The following is a 19676-nucleotide window of genomic DNA, read 5'->3' on the forward strand; positions in this document are numbered from 1 at the left end:
TAAAATAAAATCATCAACTGAAATTTATATTTTCGGGAAGTCACCAAAAAGAAACTTTTGATTATAAGAGTTACTAAAAAATCCATGTATTAAGATTTTCCTAACCATGTAGAGGGGCGGAGGTAGGGGACGCCAGCAGGGGCCATGGCTCCCTCAAAATTTTTATCAACTTTTATTAGTATAACCTAAAATAAAAAATAGTATAGATAAATGCATACTTGGCCTCCAGAATACCCAATTGGTCAAGGCAAGAAAATAACCGCTTCTTTGCTAACATCCGGAAATACTATTAGGAAGAGCCCATTTTATTTCGGTATTGCCCGAATCAAATTGTGAGAAGATGCATTCTGGAGAGTGAGGTTCCAAGTGTCATCGTGTTTTGCCATACCTTTGCACGTGGTGGACATTTTAGTGCAAAGAAGACCACCTTGAAAGTTCTTAAAAGTGGGCTATTTTGGCCCACCATTCATAGAGATACCTACAATTTTTGTAAGGAGTGTGAGCGATGTCAAAAGATGGGATCGATGTCAAGGAGAAACATGATGCCCTTGACAAATATTCTTATTGTGGAAATTTTTGATATATAGGGCATTGATTTCATGGGTCCTTTTCCTATATCCTATAGCTTTCAATACATTTTACTTGCCATTGATTATGTTTATAAGCGGGTGGAGGCTTGTGCTACCAAAACAAATGACCACTCCATGGTTGTTCAATTCATTAAATCAAATATTTTCACTCTTTTTGGTATGCGAAAAGCAATGAGGAAAGCATTTTTGCAATCAGTTCTTAAAGCAATTATTTCTAAAGTACTCCGTTACTAATAAAGTCGCCACCCCTTATCATCCTCATACGAGTGGGCAAGTGGAAGTTTCACTTAATTATAAATAGTTTCTAACTTTCTTATACCTTTTTTTTTCCTTAAACCTTTTAATATTATATTAAACTAAGCCCAATTGCAATAATAGATAATATATTCACATTACTTTAGGTTAAAAGTTTTTTAAAATTTTGGTTTAACTGTCATACTGTCTGTTTTTTGTGTTTGTTACGGAAGTTTGATAAAATAAAATAAAAAAGCTTCATTAAATAACTAATTGATTGATTAAATTCACATTAATTGGTTATACAATGGTCAAACTACCAATCGATAGTATATGAATTTTATTGTCTCGAAGATAATTATTTGGTCTTTTGTCGTAGTAGTTTTTTTTTTTTTTAATTGTGGGTGTCCGGGCCAGCTTGGGTGCACCTCGACTAATCTCACGAGGTCCTAAAATTAACGACCAGGTAAGCCTTCAGTGGCCCTGCAAAGACTCGAACTAGTGATCTTTTGTAATAGTTATTTGGTCATGTTGGTTAATTTTTGTACATATTTATGTCATTTTTTACTAGATATAGGCTTTTTTTTTAACACAAATTAGCTAACAGTTGGTTTGATAAATGTTTGTATAACTATAATCGATAATATATATATATATTTGACTTAAAATAGTCTTATATTAATTGTAAGTTCGGCCCTAACAATAGAATCCTGGCTCCATGCATGCAACTGCAAAATCTAATTTCTTAATTTTAAGTACTTATATTAGAATTTTTAAATTAATAAGGTCCAGTTTGGTACAATGGAAATGGAGGAAAAGAAAAGAAAGGAAATGGAAGAAAACAAAAAGTTGTGTTAGGTATAAAATGTTTGATGGAAAAGGAGGGAATTGAGGGGTTTGTAAAGAAAGACTAAAGTATAAACATAACTTTTGTTATCCTCTTAAAAAGGGGAGAAAATGAAAGAAAATAAAAGGAAAGTTAATATTTTTAATAAAAAAAATTTCATATCATATTTGCCCTTATATTTATAAGAGAAAAATTCTATAAAAAATGGTGTGATTGTAAATTCATTATATTAGTTTTCTTCTTTTTCTTTTCCAAACATGATTACTATCATTTTATTTCTTTTCTTTTATTAATCAACCAAACCGAACAAGTAATTAATACTATCATCTCATTTCCTTTCTTTTCTTTTCTCTCCTAACTAATATTATCTTTTCTTTTCTTTTCCACTACACCAAATATACCCTAAGTTCCCCATTATGTTCCGGCAAGCGTCGGAGTCCGACTTCTTGCCACAGTCCAATGAGTCAATGACTTTGCTTAAATGGTGAAAAGTCAATACAAGCATCCTCATAAATTCATAATAAGCCCGCTCTTTAAAAAAATAATAAATAATAAATAAAAATGATTTTAAAAATAATAAAAATTATGAATCAAAATAAACTTGACAGTTAGTCGAAAATCCATGTGTTGGCATTATCCCATGTCCACATCATCATTGACTCACGACTAAAAAATTCTCTTTCTAAAATTGAAAGTGTTCCTATATGATTTTTTTTCAGGTTCCAAAAGTAGCGGTTTTGGTCTACGTCCCATGCAAGCCTCGTACATCAACCAGTCTAATGCATGCAATTAACCCTAATTTAGCATGTCAAAACCTCCATACCTTAAATAGAGAATAGAGAAAGAAGACCCATCATCTCCGTGTGAAATAGAGACCTTCACTCTCATCCACAGAATCTTTAGAACCCACCCTCAAATCATACCATATTTAAGTCACAACTCATCTCCAGTCTTCCTCGTGATAAAAAGAAAAAAACAAAATTAATATATATAGCCCACTAGAACTCATCTTCAGGGTTCGATCAACCTCACAATCTCAAACTCGAAGATGAGTTCTTCATCCCCCATGACACCGCTCGTCCTCTTCTCCTGCCTCCTCCTCTCCTCCATCGCCACCGCCTTCAACATCAACAACATTCTCGGAAAGGACCCTGAGCTCAGCCAATTCAGCCAGATGCTCAACGAGACTGGCCTCGCCGATGAGGTCAACAAGAGAGCCACCATCACTGTCCTTGCCGTCAACAACGGCGCCATGTCCTCCATCTCCGGCAAGTCCCGCGACCTCATCAAGCGCATCCTCATGACCCATGTCGTCCTCGACTACTATGATATTCCCAAGCTCCAAAAGATGAAGGATAAGACCGACATCTTAACCACATTATACCAATCCAGCGGAGTCGCCATTAACCGTCAAGGGTTCTTGAATGTCACCAACACCCAAAACGGAATCATGTTCGGGTCCGCCGTCAAAGACGCTCCTCTCGAATCCAAGCTGGTCAAGTTGGTGGCGTCTCAGCCATTCAACATTTCCGTGTTGGAAATCTCTAGTCCTATACTTGCACCAGGCATTGATGGAAAAGACTCCTCGTCTCCACAGATGGCACCAGGTCCCGCACCAGCACTACCACCGTTGTCACCAACGAAGTCCAAGGCACCAAAGAAGGCCCCGGCACCCAAGAAGGGAAAGTCAGGTGGATCATCAGAGGAATCAGAGGCCCCTGAGGCCGACTCACCAACAAAATCTGATGATACTCCTCCTGCCGCGGCACCAGACAAGTCAGACAGCGACAGTGCTGCTCCCAAGTCAGACAGCGACAGTGCTACACCATCAGGAGACGCCCCAGCTCCAGCTTCATCTGCCTCACGCGCCGTCCTGAGTGTTGGTGGTGTAATGGGATTTGTGTCAGCCTTGCTGGTTGCCTTTTAAGGATGTGAAGAGGGACCATAAACGAATAAATATGAAATATGAACGGCTTAATAGATACAAGGAATGAGGGAGGGATGTGTAAGTAGAAGAAAACTGTTCTCATTCTATACATATATATCTATTGACTAAAAAGAACCCCTAGATAGTTTTGTCAATGCCAAAAAATGAAATCGCCAATGCTTAGATTTCTTGCATTGAATATAATTGCCGATAAGATTTGTGTCAATTCCACAGCAAGAAGCAAGATAAAATATTATAATTTGGTGGAGTATGAATATCAAATTGCATCTACATGTGCAAATTGTGCTGCAAAATCCCAAAAAGGAAATTTAAAATGTTTAGCAGCAGCAGACACACCACCCTGAAGTTGAACCTCAAGTCAAATGAACAGATTATAAAAAAATAAATGTTGCAGACTCAATCTAAATGAAAAAAAACAACATCAAGGAATGACAAAACAATTATAGAGAATAAAAGCATCTAGAAGAAATTTTTAATACAAGTCATCAAAAGACTGCAAGGTTACAACTATTGAAGCAATGTTACTCTGGTTCTGTAACTTCTGTTCAACCAAAAACTGTATTGTTGTAAAAGGCAATACTGCAATATCCAGAATCTACTTCAAATCATGGAATCGTCATTTGGTCTTGACAATAATATCTAAAGATGACTCTGTTCATGTCAAGTGGCTTCACCACATTACTACAATATCAAAAAAATCCAAGTGAAGCATCAGATCATTATTTGATCTTGTCGACAATATCTGAGATGACTTTGTCCATGTCTAGTGCTTTCATCGGTCCGAATGGTCGCTTCATGTCCTGGAAGTTAATAGTAAGTAAAACATTATAGTCAACTCAGAAACAGAGTCTGGCATTCCATCAGAATGCTAAAAAGAGGCATTTATATAGAAAAGGCAATGGGCAAATAAAATCTCAGAAACACATTAAATACGTGTTTTTCTACTCACCAACCTCTAAACAGGAAAATATGTTTTTCTACTCACATGTCTCATTTATGGATGATAGTTTATTATTCTATTTATTTAACATTTTAAGAGAGGAGGGGGATATTTAGCATGTGATGACGATACAATAGACTGAGAACGTCAATCATCTGGAAGTACTTATCAATGCATCTAAATGTTTCTCGTATTAAAAAGACATTTGATTTCATAGAGATCAAATCTTAACATCTATCAAAAACCACTAATGAGTCCAAAATCAACAGTTTGAAATATAAAAATTAAGTCCAAATTCGACATTTCAATAGCAATTTATGCAAATAGCTCAAATCAACTACATTAAACCAAAAAATGTTACTTTGAGGCTAAAAACCAAAATTGCCAAAATACCTTGCTAACAAGAACCAATAAAACAATTTTAGATCAAATTTAAGGAACAATACTTGGCCATTGCTTGGTGAAATGATAAAAGCACATGTTGTCAAGTGTGAGAACACAAGTTCGAATCCTGAGAGCAGTCATGTAATGCAAATAATGCTAATAGCCTAATACCAAGGTTAATGATGGTATCCAATCAATCCCTTATAGCATCCTCCATTAGCGGAAACTGCATGGGTAATGGCGTTTCCGTAGCAGTAATACTTTATTAAATTTACAAATTTAAAAATAAATAAATAAACAGCCCTAATCTGGTTTCTTTAACTCAATTTTCCTCATTCCTTGGTTACAATCTGCATCAGTTCCACTTTTACTTGTGACAACAACCTATAAATTGATATTAGAGCAGTTGACACAGACATGTCTTCTCCCAATTATACGTCACCCTAACAAAGCATCTGAGCTACTAAAGAGATTCTACAATAACTATGCTAATCTTCTGACACGTATTGTCATGTGAGTTTAAGGGAGAAATTTATTCTAGATTGTGAAGGGAACTTGTTCGACCAAACTCATCGGCTTTCATTAAGGACATGTGTGATCAGAATTTTTTTTAGCATAATATGAAGTGACCTAAGTCGTCATAGCACAATGGTTAAGAGATGGCATGGAATCTAAACAGGAAGGGAACAATAATGGGTTCAGTTCTTTCCATTAGGGGAAAATGGAAAACATGGCATGAAGTTGGATGAACATGAACATTAACAATGCCATCCTTCGTAAATTCTGAAAACAGATATAACACATGCACCAAAAAAGAACCATTGAGATGACAGTCAACATTAACAATCCCATCCTTGGTAAATTCTGAAAACAGACATAACACATATAGCAAAAAAGAACCATTGCGATGACAGTCCTATAGGCTATATTGTAGTTTTCTGAAAGCATCTACATTCTCCCTATCTGCAAATTACTTGCTAGAAATACCTAACCTTTTGTTTTACCTCCATTATGCCATAAGTATTACGAGGATTTCATTAATTTGTATGAACTTTAAATTCAAATGGCAACAATTTTTATAAACTACAATTGTTCCTATAACTTCAAGCCGGACTTCTTGACACTAGAAATCCATTAGTTTTTGGTGCTTATCTTCAATAATTGCATTTCTTAACCAATATATGAAAATATCTTAAGCAAAATATATCAGTTATTAAGACACTGGGCATATTGCGCCAGCATCTTCATCTTCATTTTATAGTTCATTAATTAATATGTTATAACTTTGAGCATGCTTATCGTTACAACTGCTTTAGCATCACATGTATCCTGGAAACTGGAGTACCTTATACACATGGAATTAAGAAAAGCAAAAAAAAAAAAAATGTTTGTTATGGAAAGAAGAATAATTTAACCACTAGTGAAGTACACAAGTAGATAAAAACCAAACCATAGAACTTTTGAGAAGAAAAAAAGGGAAAAATATTATGAGTTTACGACATAAAAAATTATGAATATGCTCAATAATGCTTCTCATGCTATAATAACAAATATAGATCAGATGTTCAGGTAAAGCTTTACCAGAAGACTGATGAACGTATCACCACCTTCCTCCCGTATTTCAAAGCATCCTCTTCTTGGCTGAAAAAGAATGAAAAAAAAATAACACAAAAAGTAATAGCTTAAGACATCAACTAAGGACAAATCGAAGGAAGGAGAAATACAGACAAACCGAACATAAAAACATATATGGAGGAAAAAGTGATTCACACTCTTAGCAGCAAGATATGATGAAGAAAGGAGAGCTGCATACATGTGAAGTACCTAGCAGAAGGCTATTATATTTAGCAGAAAATAGTTATGAATTTGTCTGCAGTATCTCCGCCTATGTCACGCAAATGCACCCAACCCCAAAAAAAGGAGTAGGCTTAAGGCATGTGGCTGCTGGAAGCCATCATAAACCCTCTATTAAACCTCTAGGAACTTTGATTCTCAGATATTCAAGTAAATACTAGCTCGTTCACCTTAAGCAACATGCCTCATCAACTCCCGAGTGCTTCCAAAAATAAGCGAGGGAGGCCAGATCATTGTGGGGTATAGTGAAAATTAGACAAGTTTTTCTGCTCTATTTTGGACAAGCACGCAAGTAAAGAAAACACCCATTATGTGCATGGATAACCATGCCAAGAACTTTCCTTCTTTGAAACCAAAACTGAATAGGACCCATGTTACGTGCATGGACTCAAGTTCCTTTGTCGAGTGCTGTGGGTACGTATCGAGGCAATAAATGTATCAAATTCTTAAATAGAAGAACACAAGGATGTTGCAAAATTCTCATAAATTTTCATTTTTTCCCCATTTTCTAGTGTGAAACAACGTATTTACATAACACAGTGTTCCGTATGGTTTTCATTCATTTTGGAGCAATAATCTAATAAAAATGAATTATTGGGAATCCTTTTCAGGTGACGTCCAACCAAATGTATCGAACACATATCACATATTCAACCCAATATTCCATGGATATCAAAATAAAATAAGAATTTGATGAAACATTACTCATGATGGATCAAATCTCAATTAAGTTCGGTCCATTTCATGCCTACTCATATACAAACCCAACCACATATCCAAGATGGAGTTCAACAACTTAAACAAGAACTTTTTATCATTTCAATGATGGTGAATAGCACAAAAAGACAAGTCCAAACTCACAAGAAGGAAGAACTCAGGGAGCTAAAATATCATTTTGGTTGAGGTAAAAAATATAGTTTCTAAGCCAATGACTCAGAAGTAGTACTAACTAAGAAGGGAGGGACATAGTAAAGAATCAGTTGCAACAAATCATCAGATTTTGTAAAAGCTTCGCAGAAAACATTATATTCAAAAACAGCATATTACCATACCAATTGCTAATCATTCATAGTGGCATGCACTCCTTTCTTTAAAAGCAATGACATAAGATTAAATTGTATGATTTAAGTTCAACCAACTCTATATTTCTTACCGAAAAAAGGAATGTTAAAATCTGCGGGCAACAAAAGTTGATGAGGCATTTATAATTATGAATTTGATGTCTATGCCATAAGACTTGTGACTTGGTACAGCTTCAATTCTCATTTTCTGTAAACATGCTGGCACTAGTTAGATCTAAGCCACACAAGGGTTTGTATCTTGGAATTCCAACACAGAGTAGATCCTATAAATTTTAAATGGGAATCTCAATACATAGAGCTTGCCCACATAACTTTAATTAGTTTATACACTTTTATCTCTCTCCATTAATGAACTGTGCAGTCAATCATTTTAATTCCAAGATTCATATTAATTTCAAAAAACAGAACTTGCAAAGAAAATTGCATTTGACTAAGCATACCTTTTCTGGGTTGACAAGCACAGTAATACCAGAAAGATCCTTTTTCAGGGCATCCTTGACCTGATCAGCCCTTTTCCTGAATGAACTGCATTGCTTGCTAGAGAAGGGAAAAAAAATTATAAAGATGCCATGTAATGGAAAAAAGGTTCTGCAGCAATCAAAAAGAAAATGAAAGGACGAACCGCATTTAGTAGCAAGATAAAAGATAAGAGCTTTGCTAAAGATTCTCTATTTTCACTACAGCAGAAAGATGCAAGAATAACCAAAATATTTAATCTACGAAATTTAAAACGAATCACAAAATACTCAATTTGTAAAGCTCCAAAATCTTAGTCATTTACTACTTATGTGAGATGTAGCTTTTAATATTCTCACAAAATTTAAAACGAATCACAAAATACTCAATTTGTAAAGCTCCAAAATCTTAGTCATTTACTACTTATGTGAGATGTAGCTTTTAATATTCTCACGAATAAGAGCTCCATGGTTTGAAATATATCCAAGGCTCACAAAACCAACCTCTTAACCTTAATGCAAGTACACTCATCTTCAAGGCCTTCTTTCCATTAGAACTAAGAAAGACAATGCTATATAAAATAGCTGAAATATTGCTGTTATATATTTTATCTTGAAATCTTGTCCCTTAAAAATAATAGGGCAAATTACACTGACCTCCCCTCTAGTTAGTCAAAATTACACAGTTTCCCTGATTTTAAAAATATCATTTACATCCCATTTCAAAGATTCAACTCCTTTAACGAACCATGCAAATTTACCAGAAAGAACTTACCAGTTTAGTTTCTTTCTTTTTTTTAATCTCCCTCACCACCTTCATATGGGAACTGTCCTCCACCACACAGAACATATCAAATTCCTTTTATAATACCAATACATACATCCACGTCTATCCACATATATGCACATGCATATATAATGGAAAATTGTTATGCAAATGAAACCGAAAATTTTTCATGACGTTACAGTTAACTTTCTTTAAGGGTTTCTAAGATGTGGGGCAACAAATTCAATCTTTGGAGAAAATTTATTGAAATTGTGATTTTTTTTCTTCAATTGGTGAGATAATTGAAGGAAAGATCTTTTTTCGGGTGTGATTGGTTCAATTTCAGATCCCAGGTCCCGATCCTTCCACACTAGCCATGTCCAAAAATCTGACTCGTCTCCGCCTTGCATAAAATATTTTCTCTGGCAACATTCCTTCCAAATTTTGCCACTCACAGAGCTTAACTTTCTTGATTTATCATTCAACAATTTCACACGAGAGCTAGCACCTGAGTTATCAAACTGTAAAAAACTTAGTCACCTCCAATTCAGCAAGAACCAGTTTTAGGGCACGATTCCTATTTGGTTAGGGAGCTTACAGGAACTTGGCGAGCTTGATCTTTCATCCAATAACTTCCGTGGGACAATCCCTGAAGAAATTGAAAGTGTTCAAGATTGCTTAAGCTCTCTCTTCACTACAGCAAACTATCAGGAGATTCAGGGAGAAAGGTGGTTAATGAAGAGACGCGGTTGATTTCATACTAGAGAGGGAGAGAATGGTCTTGTGTGGGAGCTTAGATTGGGATGGATAAGAGTTTATAGAGAGGGAAAAGGGGGATTGTGTTCCAAATGTATTAACTAAGAGGGATGTCAATGATATTTTTGATTTGTGAGATCAGAAAATAGAAAAAAAAAATATCACATTAAATCAGCGGGGCGGGCCGGGGGGGGGGGGGGGGGGGGGGGGGGGGGTTGTTTTGGGGGGGATGGAAAGAAGCATTTAATTTCTTTACATGGAAATAAGAAGCATCCAAAGAAATCCATTGAACCAAAACATACACAATTGATATAGCTCCAAGATCCAAGCCATTAACTACTCTTTTTCTTGTAAAAAGCGTAGCTTTTAATCACTTAAAACACGAGCTCCATGCATTGAAATATACCCTATAACCACTGAAAGGAACTATATTCGTGTTCAACGCCTCGTCTGCATTAGCCCTTGCACAGAAAGCTAGAAGTGCATATAGATGAAATATTGCTCTTAGATACTTGAACTACAAACCATAGCCCTACACTTGCTTGAATCTTACAACAAATGTATTAAAAGAACATAGAATGTCTATGACCTATGACTTCAGACCACACAAATATAGAACATCTATGTCTAGGGGTTGTCAACATGTAAGACAAAAGATCCTGCTGTGACAGTTAAGCAATGACAGGACTTTATTGGCAACATTCTAGCTCCATCTTCTAAGAATCACCATTTTATCATTGTGATACAAATTATTTAACAAAGTAGATGGAAACTGTCCCCATGAAATAAGTCTTCTGGGCAGATGTCGTTAGGTTCATCAAGGAACATATCTTTCAAATTTTCAATCTGCCCAATCCATAACAACCAATCAGGGAACTGTACTCATAGGATGTCAAATGCAAGCCCTCAAGAAGTGCAGAATTCAGCTTCTAAATTCAACTCATATTATCCATGAAGCAAGGAAAGGTCAAATCTTCAAAAAAAGTCATTAAGTCTTGTCGAGAAAATGGTTTAAGGGTAACCCAAGAGTTTGGAACAAACTATTGTCAGAACCACTATGGGCATACCAAACTTAAAAGAGAACAAGCACAGTAGCATCAGTTTTTGCTCTTAACTTCCAAGCATTATGAAGATTATGGTCAAGTCTCTACGGTCTGCTTTTCAGAATAGCTTAAACCCTATTGAACATGCCAAGCCATGCTTACGAAGCATGGAGATTTGCACGAAGTTCAGCTCGGGATAACAGATTGTTTAAAAGTCTAGAAGCAGAGAGCTCTGCTAGGGGCCATAACATGTTAATACCAGGATATTGAGTGAGGGAGACCGAGTTCTGAAAGTTGTTTTGCCAACCAGTGAAAAGGGTCCCAAAAATGCAGATAGTCTCCAGCTTGGAAGGACTGCTTACCATCCATCAAGTGTTAAAAGCTGGTGTTTGTGAGTTGAAAGGACTTAGAATAAGGAGTCTGTGTTAGGACTATAAACAGCCAATATCTCAAAAAATACAAGATCACTGAGAGAAACATACACAAGCACATTACGAGGGTCAATAGTTCAATCTCAACTGAAAAGAGTGTTCAAAACCCGACACATGGATAAAATGTTTGGGGGGAAAGAAAGTAAAGCAGAAACCCTTATTAGTGTTTATGCAATAGACATTCTCAACAGAAAAATTGACCAACAAAGCCCTGAAAGTTAAAGATTTTCTATGACCATTGCCCTAAACTTCAAGATTCAGAAAAAATTGGTATCCATTACAAAATCAATCACTCTCTCTCTCTCCCTCCATACCCACACTCACACAACTCCAAAACAACCATTTCATTATTCAAACAAATCTTATAAACCAAGAAAAATAAACAAAATACAAGTTTAACCCACAATAAACTCCATTGGGGGAAAAATGAAGATAAAACAAATCTACTATGCGTTTCTTGACGATAAAAAAAAAATAAAAAATAAAAAAAAATAAAAAAATCAAGAAACAATTTAAAGACTGAAGAGTTTTACAAAACTCCTACAGAAAAGAAATGTACTCAAATAAAAAACATAACCCATTTTCTTGTGATTCTAGCAAGAAAATCATTGTAAATCTAGAGTTTACACACTACAAAAACGACGCCAACAAAAACAAGAAAAACAATTAGTAACAAACAAGACAATAGGTTGAAAAGAGAAATGAAATTACCAATGCTCGATGACGATGGTCTTCGAAGCGTCACTAGCCTCTTCCGCTTTCACGTCCTCAACCTCAACCTTTGTTTTTCCCTTGGAGCTCGCTTTCGCCTTCTTCTTCGTCTTCGGCAACTTGGCCGGTGCCTCAGACGCCGCCGACGTGCTTCCGTTGAGTCGGCGAGTCGCGCTCCGAGTCACCCGAGTCGACGTCTGAATCGGCTTCGCAGTATCTGCCTCTGTTCTCTTTCTCTTCGGCGCCATTGAAATCCTCTCTCCCTCTCTCTCTAAAATACTCTTCTCTGCTTTCTTAGTTTCTCGCTCTATCTCTCTCTCTCTCTCTCTCTAACAATAAATGGTAAAACTTCTTAGCTTTCTATTTAAGTCCGTTTATTTCTGAGTTCCGACAGATCAACGTCTCTTACGCTATCCCGCTCTTTCTAACGGGAGGGATTTAAAGAATCATGAGGCTAACTGTCTTGGGACATCTCGGCCGTCAGATGGTGATACCTGACAGAGGTCAAGTAAAAAGTAAGGTACGAATTCTGAAGCAATTTGATGGTATGTGGAATTTTGAATGCAGAGGCAAATCAGTGTAAGGAAATTTTGAATGGACGGAGCTTAGAGAGAGAGAGTTTGTGGTAAGAGTAATGCAAGAAACGAGCGGTCAGGATTTTTGCAGGGGGAAAAGTGGAGAACTGAATTGAGTTTTCATGTGAAGTATTTTTATCTGATTTATACAGTAATTTTATGTGTAGGCGGTCCGAATAGGGTAGTGAGAATTACAATAACCTCCCATAAAAAGATGAGTACACAGACCACCTTAAAAATTACTCCTATTAATTAGTCATTTTTTCTAGACAATTTCATTGAACAATGTTAGTGCGATTTTATCTTTGTATTTTTTATTATTATTATATTATTTTAGTTAAAAAGTAAATTTTGATCTAACTTTAATAACATAATTTGAAATTGAGGATGGTGTAAAAAATTTATTTTTACTACCAAATGGCATTAACCTTGGAGTATAACTTCTGTATTTCAAGGAGGAGGAGGGTTTGAGCATGATGTTAGCAAAAGCAAAATTAAATTAAATTTTAATGTGTTTATCATTGTACAAGAGAATAGGGATGTTTAGTGCGAGAGTATAAGTACTGATTCAAATAAATAAATTCTTTATTTTTAATGTGTTTATCATTGTGCAAGATAATAGGGCTGGGCTTGGGGCGGAGCACCGCTATTCCAAACTCGTCAGCGAATAAATTAAAGAAAAAAAAAAGTTTAATTTGGCTTGCATTGGAATTGGGACAGGTTCAACATGCTACTATAAGAAAAATAATTTAAACTTGAACAAATTTAAGTATAAGCATACACTTGATAATCATATTAACAAAAATATTGTTAAAAATTAAAATTATTATAAAAATTTGAAGAAAAAATAAAAACTATAGTTAAAAAATAATATTCATTTATATATTTATTATTAATTAGGGTGAGTTTAGGGATTGACGGGATTTGAATTCTTTTTCTAAATTTCTCCTAACCCTATGAGATCGGTAAGGACCGACTAAATTGTCATCCTACAAAAAAAAAAAAAAACTTATAATATATTATTAACTTTGTGAGTGATCAATGTAATTTTTAAATTATATAAAAAAAATTAAAGCAATTATATTATATACTTCAAAAGAAGTGAGTGTCAAGTAGTCTTATTTCTTGATGTAAAATATATGAAGGTGTTTTTTTTTTAACAAAATATGTTTTTATGCCAAAATTTAGTACACAACTTGATACCCATCACAGCGGATCAAGGTAATCCCATCTTGATGAAGTCATAGGCACATGGCCTCCACACAAAATAATCCATCTCAAATTTTATGGAAATAATGTCATTTATGCATTAAATAGAGGCAAGATGTGCAAGATAAGTAAATAACTTGTCTCATCAAATAGTTTGTATATAATAGGAGAGAGTCTTTGTGGTGAGGGTCTTCCATTCATTAAATGAAAACATTATTTCCAAGAGACTTCTTCCGTCAAATAGTTGGCAGGGATTCTTGTTGGAAAATGAGTGCCACGTGTCAATCTTTAAGTGGACTTATCTACTTTTTAAAGCTAATCGCTATTTGGCTAGTGCTTTTTTTTTTTTTTTTTTTTTTTTTTTTTTGCCAATATATTATAGCTAAACAAAAGCATGTTTGATAATATTTATTGTACTTTTAAATAGTACCGAAGCGCTTCCAAAATTGCGATCAAAATCAAAAACATCAAAATGATACTTTTGTTTGCTTCAGTACTGTAGCAAAATAATGCTAAAAAATATATATAAAAAAATAAAAAAATTCTAAAATAACATTTTTAACTAATCATTCAAATTTTCAAACACTTTTTACCAAACATGCTTTCATGTTTTTGCTTCTAAAAATCTTGTAAATTTACGTTACCAAATAAGCTTCTAAATAGTGTTAAGCACACTCTAAAAGTATAAACATTGTTTCTACTTCGACTCAAAGCAAAAGCACAAAGCAACTGTGGTTGCCAAACGGGCCCTTAACATGCCAACGCCTCCTATGAAATGGAATATCCTTCGCCATAGCAAGGACCCCATAATCAATAAGCCCAAAGGTTTCGTCTCCTTCATTTCATACATATAATTTTATTGTTCTCAACTTCAAATACTTGTACCTATGCTTTTGTTTGCACTCAAAATGGGCATTTTGATTGCTCGATCTCATGTTGAGACCCGCAAACAAATGTTGAGGCCAAGAGAGAAAGTTGGGCTCTAAACTAAGGCAAGCTCTTACATTAAGCTCCCAACGATATGCTCATTCTAACTATCATTTGCCCTAAGTTAAAATGTTTAAAGATCATCTTCCTTGCCTTGAGGAGTTTGTTGGCCGATGTGATACCCCCTGATTTCGGAACACGGATTGATCAAGTCCGCGCACAAAATCAAGGGATATCAACACAATTTAAGTATTTAACAAGCACAGAATACAAAGATGAATAATAAAGAATAAATAAACCGCTGAAGAAAACTAATAAATAAATATTACTTAATGATTCTCCAACAATTACAATTCGGAAATCCCATAACGCAAGGACCCCTTAAAACATTATCCAATAATCCAATACTATTTAAAAGTACACAAGATGAATAGGCGAATGACAGTCTCCCAGCTGCGGATCCTCAACCTCGAGACTGGAACCTCTAATAACCTGAAAAATAAATCGTGGGTTAAACCCTACGAGTAAGTTCACTCTACCAGGCCTCTGAAAACCAATAAGCAGATCATCTCTGATCAAAACCAAACCTAATAAAGTTTTAACTTTAATAAAGCACGATATACATGTCTATATATAATTATATATACTATACTAATCACATCCATTAATAGGTTTATTAAATTTCCATACCTATTAAATAATTATTAAAATAATATTCATACCTAGACCAATCTACCATTTCATTTTATAAAAACTCCTTTGACCTTAATCCCATCCTAGTCAATTGTTTAATCATTTAAACAACAAATTATAATAAAAGAAATACTCTATTTAATCCCAACCCGATAATGATTTTAATTGTTTAAATCACATATTCAAAATCCAAGTTTTGACAAATCATCCACGTCTTCCCCAATATTATTTTATTAATGTAAAATAATACACTAACCAGTAAGTACTAAACTATTTTCATTTAAGAATATCTAACCCTAATCCAATCCATACATACAACAACCATAGATGATATTTTAATCATCTAACACATAACAACGTAATTATGCTTTGGCAAATCAACCATGCCATTGTAAATATTTTTATTCATATATTGGCAATTCAACCATGCCTCCATAAGTATATTTATTTATACATTGGCAATTCAACCATACCTCCGTGTATGTATATTTATACATTGGCAATTCAACCATGCCTCCACAGGTATATTTATTCATACATTTAATTAGCAATCATCCATGCTTTCCATATATGTATTCTATTCATACACATATTTAGGTAATATATTTAATCATTTGACAATTCATCCATGCCCACACTTTAACCATGAATTAACTTTAAAATTAACAATACGCTAAATCATACATAGCCATCACATGCATATTATACGCATATCATTAATTTAACAACCAGCCTATTAAGATATGCCAAATAAGAATGATAATATTAATCATCTTAAATGATTTATATATATATATACCTACACATATGTTATTTAATGTATATATGTTTTTAACACCTTCTTTAATAATCCTTGATTATTTAAAATCAATATACATACATACATACATACATATATATATATATATATATATATATATATATATATATATATATATATTCATCCTTCCATACAACTCATAGACAAATTAAACTATATATACCCATATATAAATAATTATATATATATATATATATACACTTCCTTCCATAACAAATTATTAATTTATTATATTTACCCAAATTAGTGCAACTAAATATGTCAGAAATAGTTTCCTTTAAATACTCCATACCGGTTTAAATAGTTTTCCGACACCGTCTCACTAAAACGTAAATATCTCTTATTAGGATAAGAATCTGATAATGAAATTAGTACCATTGGAAAGAGGACGAAAAATCATTGAATTTGAGCTCAAGAATGACCCAATTTCGATTTAAGATGACTAAGTTATGACCGTTTTAATTTTATGTCACAAACAGACAGAATAATTGGCTAAGCTCAAACACTACTGTGAGCGCGCCCACACTTAATTAGCTCACTTGAGCTCACACAAACGCACCCACACCAGATTAGCTCACTTGAGCTCACATGTATGCACCCACACCAGATAAATCTTCTGTTGACCAAACTTAATCCATGGTCCAGATTCACATGCGCACCAAAGTTTTATGCGCCGCGATGCACCATATCAATTCACATAAGTTTAATTAATCAAATGGCCCTAATTGGCGTATACACCCTATTATCCTACACCGCGCCGCACTGGATCAATTCTTTATTGTGCCGCCGCTCCACATGCGCCAGTTACCTAGTATATATATATATATATATATATATATATATATATATATATATATATATATATAAAATTATTTTCCTAACAAATAATAGGAAAATAAATCCTAATAAATTCCTAAAAATATCAGAAAAATTCCAGAAAATTACAGAACAATTCTAGAAAATAAAGAAACCATAATTAACTCTCTTGGGTCACAAATCCACCTATAGATTGATTTTAAAATATACATAACACCTATATATATCAATTAAAATCCAATAATCTAAAAATCAAATATAATAGTTTATACTTTTTAATTATTCCGATCTAACCATAATTTTTAAACAAATAAATTTAATTAAAGCCTTGATACTCAAGGTGAAATCCTTATGAGTTCTAAGAGGAAAGTTAGAGAAAACTCGCCTGAAGGTTTCGAAACGAAACCGACGCTTTAAGCTTTAATTATCTCTTCCAATTCCGACGTCCTCCTTTTCAGATCCGACCTCCTCCTTGTCAGCCCTTCTTCTTCCTCTCTCTCTGTCTGTTTTATTTTTCTAACGTGTAAAACCTTTAACCCTAAAGCCTTATGTGTATTTTTATACACCTTAAATTTCAAATCCTATTCCAACTAGTATTATGAATTAAAATAATAATCTTTAAATAATTTATATCTATAAACATATATATATATATATAAATATATATTCCTTCCATAATTAACTCATTAGTTAATTAAATCATATATACTTATAAATATCAATAAATATATATCTATATATATATCTTTCCATAACAATTATTAATTAATTATATTTATATATAATTATATATATATATATATATAAATATAATTGATACAAAAGTGATCATTTAAATAATTAAATAACCACGGACCTTCATTAATTAACCCAATAAGGTTTCATACAAGCCCAAGACCACATCTTTTGGTCCAACTTTCCTTAAGCCCAATCCAATTAATTTAAATAAATAAGATAATTAATTAAATACAGAAATTAAAATAACTAATTACATGAAGCACATAAACAAACAAGAATTTACAACTAAGTCATATAATACCAATAAAATCAACACACCAATAATTCAATCAATAATCAACCACACAAACAATCAATCATCATACATAATCACGAAATATAACTTAATTAAAATAAGATAATTAATCTAGCACTCAATAAAATAAAATAAATCATTGAAAAATAAAATAAAATAATTAATCCTAATTAATAAATCTTTATATTTAACTCCACAGGTATATTTATTCATACATTTAATTAGCAATTCATCCATGCTTTCCATATATGTATTCTATTCATACACATATTTAGGTAATATATTTAATCATTTGACAATTCATCCATGCCCACACTTTAACCATGAATTAACTTTAAAATTAACAATACGCTAAATCATACATAGCCATCACATGCATATTATACGCATATCATTAATTTAACAACCAGCCTATTAAGATATGCCAAATAAGAATGATAATATTAATCATCTTAAATGATTTATATATATATATACCTACACATATGTTATTTAATGTATATATGTTTTTAACACCTTCTTTAATAATCCTTGATTATTTAAAATCAATATACATACATACATACATACATATATATATATATATATATATATATATATATATATATATATATATATTCATCCTTCCATACAACTCATAGACAAATTAAACTATATATACCCATATATAAATAATTATATATATATATATATATATATACACTTCCTTCCATAACAAATTATTAATTTATTATATTTACCCAAATTAGTGCAACTAAATATGTCAGAAATAGTTTCCTTTAAATACTCCATACCGGTTTAAATAGTTTTCCGACACCGTCTCACTAAAACGTAAATATCTCTTATTAGGATAAGAATCTGATAATGAAATTAGTACCATTGGAAAGAGGACGAAAAATCATTGAATTTGAGCTCAAGAATGACCCAATTTCGATTTAAGATGACTAAGTTATGACCGTTTTAATTTTATGTCACAAACAGACAGAATAATTGGCTAAGCTCAAACACTACTGTGAGCGCGCCCACACTTAATTAGCTCACTTGAGCTCACACAAACGCACCCACACCAGATTAGCTCACTTGAGCTCACATGTATGCACCCACACCAGATAAATCTTCTGTTGACCAAACTTAATCCATGGTCCAGATTCACATGCGCACCAAAGTTTTATGCGCCGCGATGCACCATATCAATTCACATAAGTTTAATTAATCAAATGGCCCTAATTGGCGTATACACCCTATTATCCTACACCGCGCCGCACTGGATCAATTCTTTATTGTGCCGCCGCTCCACATGCGCCAGTTACCTAGTATATATATATATATATATATATATATATATATATATATATATATAAAATTATTTTCCTAACAAATAATAGGAAAATAAATCCTAATAAATTCCTAAAAATATCAGAAAAATTCCAGAAAATTACAGAACAATTCTAGAAAATAAAGAAACCATAATTAACTCTCTTGGGTCACAAATCCACCTATAGATTGATTTTAAAATATACATAACACCTATATATATCAATTAAAATCCAATAATCTAAAAA

At 33.3% G+C, this 19676-nt stretch overlaps 2 protein-coding genes across 2 annotated transcripts; one reads left to right on the plus strand and one right to left on the minus strand.

Moving 5' to 3' along the window:
* The first annotated feature begins 2719 nt into the window (after positions 1 to 2719).
* Positions 2720 to 3598, plus strand: LOC132310015 (fasciclin-like arabinogalactan protein 3). The gene has a single exon (XM_059808258.1). The coding sequence runs from the start codon at positions 2720 to 2722 to the stop codon at positions 3596 to 3598; it is 879 nt and encodes a 292-aa protein (XP_059664241.1).
* A 481-nt stretch (positions 3599 to 4079) lies between these two features.
* On the minus strand, positions 4080 to 12628 carry LOC132308775 (uncharacterized). Its single transcript, XM_059806991.1, has 4 exons — positions 12042 to 12628; positions 8320 to 8416; positions 6525 to 6584; positions 4080 to 4419 (listed from the first exon to the last, which is right to left on the minus strand). Exons 1-4 carry the CDS (start codon positions 12287 to 12289, stop codon positions 4339 to 4341), a joined length of 486 nt encoding a protein of 161 aa, XP_059662974.1. The 5' UTR covers positions 12290 to 12628; the 3' UTR covers positions 4080 to 4338.
* Between the last annotated feature and the right edge of the window lie 7048 nt (positions 12629 to 19676).

This window comes from Cornus florida, unplaced genomic scaffold (genome assembly GCF_030987335.1).
Source record: "Cornus florida cultivar Cherokee Brave unplaced genomic scaffold, ASM3098733v1 CherokeeBrave_3.0.0_Hap2_Chr05, whole genome shotgun sequence".
Classification (NCBI taxonomy): Eukaryota; Viridiplantae; Streptophyta; class Magnoliopsida; order Cornales; family Cornaceae; genus Cornus; species Cornus florida.

Coding starts and splice junctions, on each gene's coding strand:
- LOC132310015 (XM_059808258.1), top strand. CDS start 2,720: ATGAGTTCTTCATCCCCCATGACACCGCTCGTCCTCTTCTCCTGCCTC.
- LOC132308775 (XM_059806991.1), bottom strand. CDS start 12,289: ATGGCGCCGAAGAGAAAGAGAACAGAGGCAGATACTGCGAAGCCGATT. Junction 6,585..8,319: donor TGCTTGTCAACCCAGAAAAG/GTATGCTTAGTC, acceptor ATTCTTTTTCAG/CCAAGAAGAGGATGCTTTGA. Junction 4,420..6,524: donor ATACGTTCATCAGTCTTCTG/GTAAAGCTTTAC, acceptor ATTAACTTCCAG/GACATGAAGCGACCATTCGG.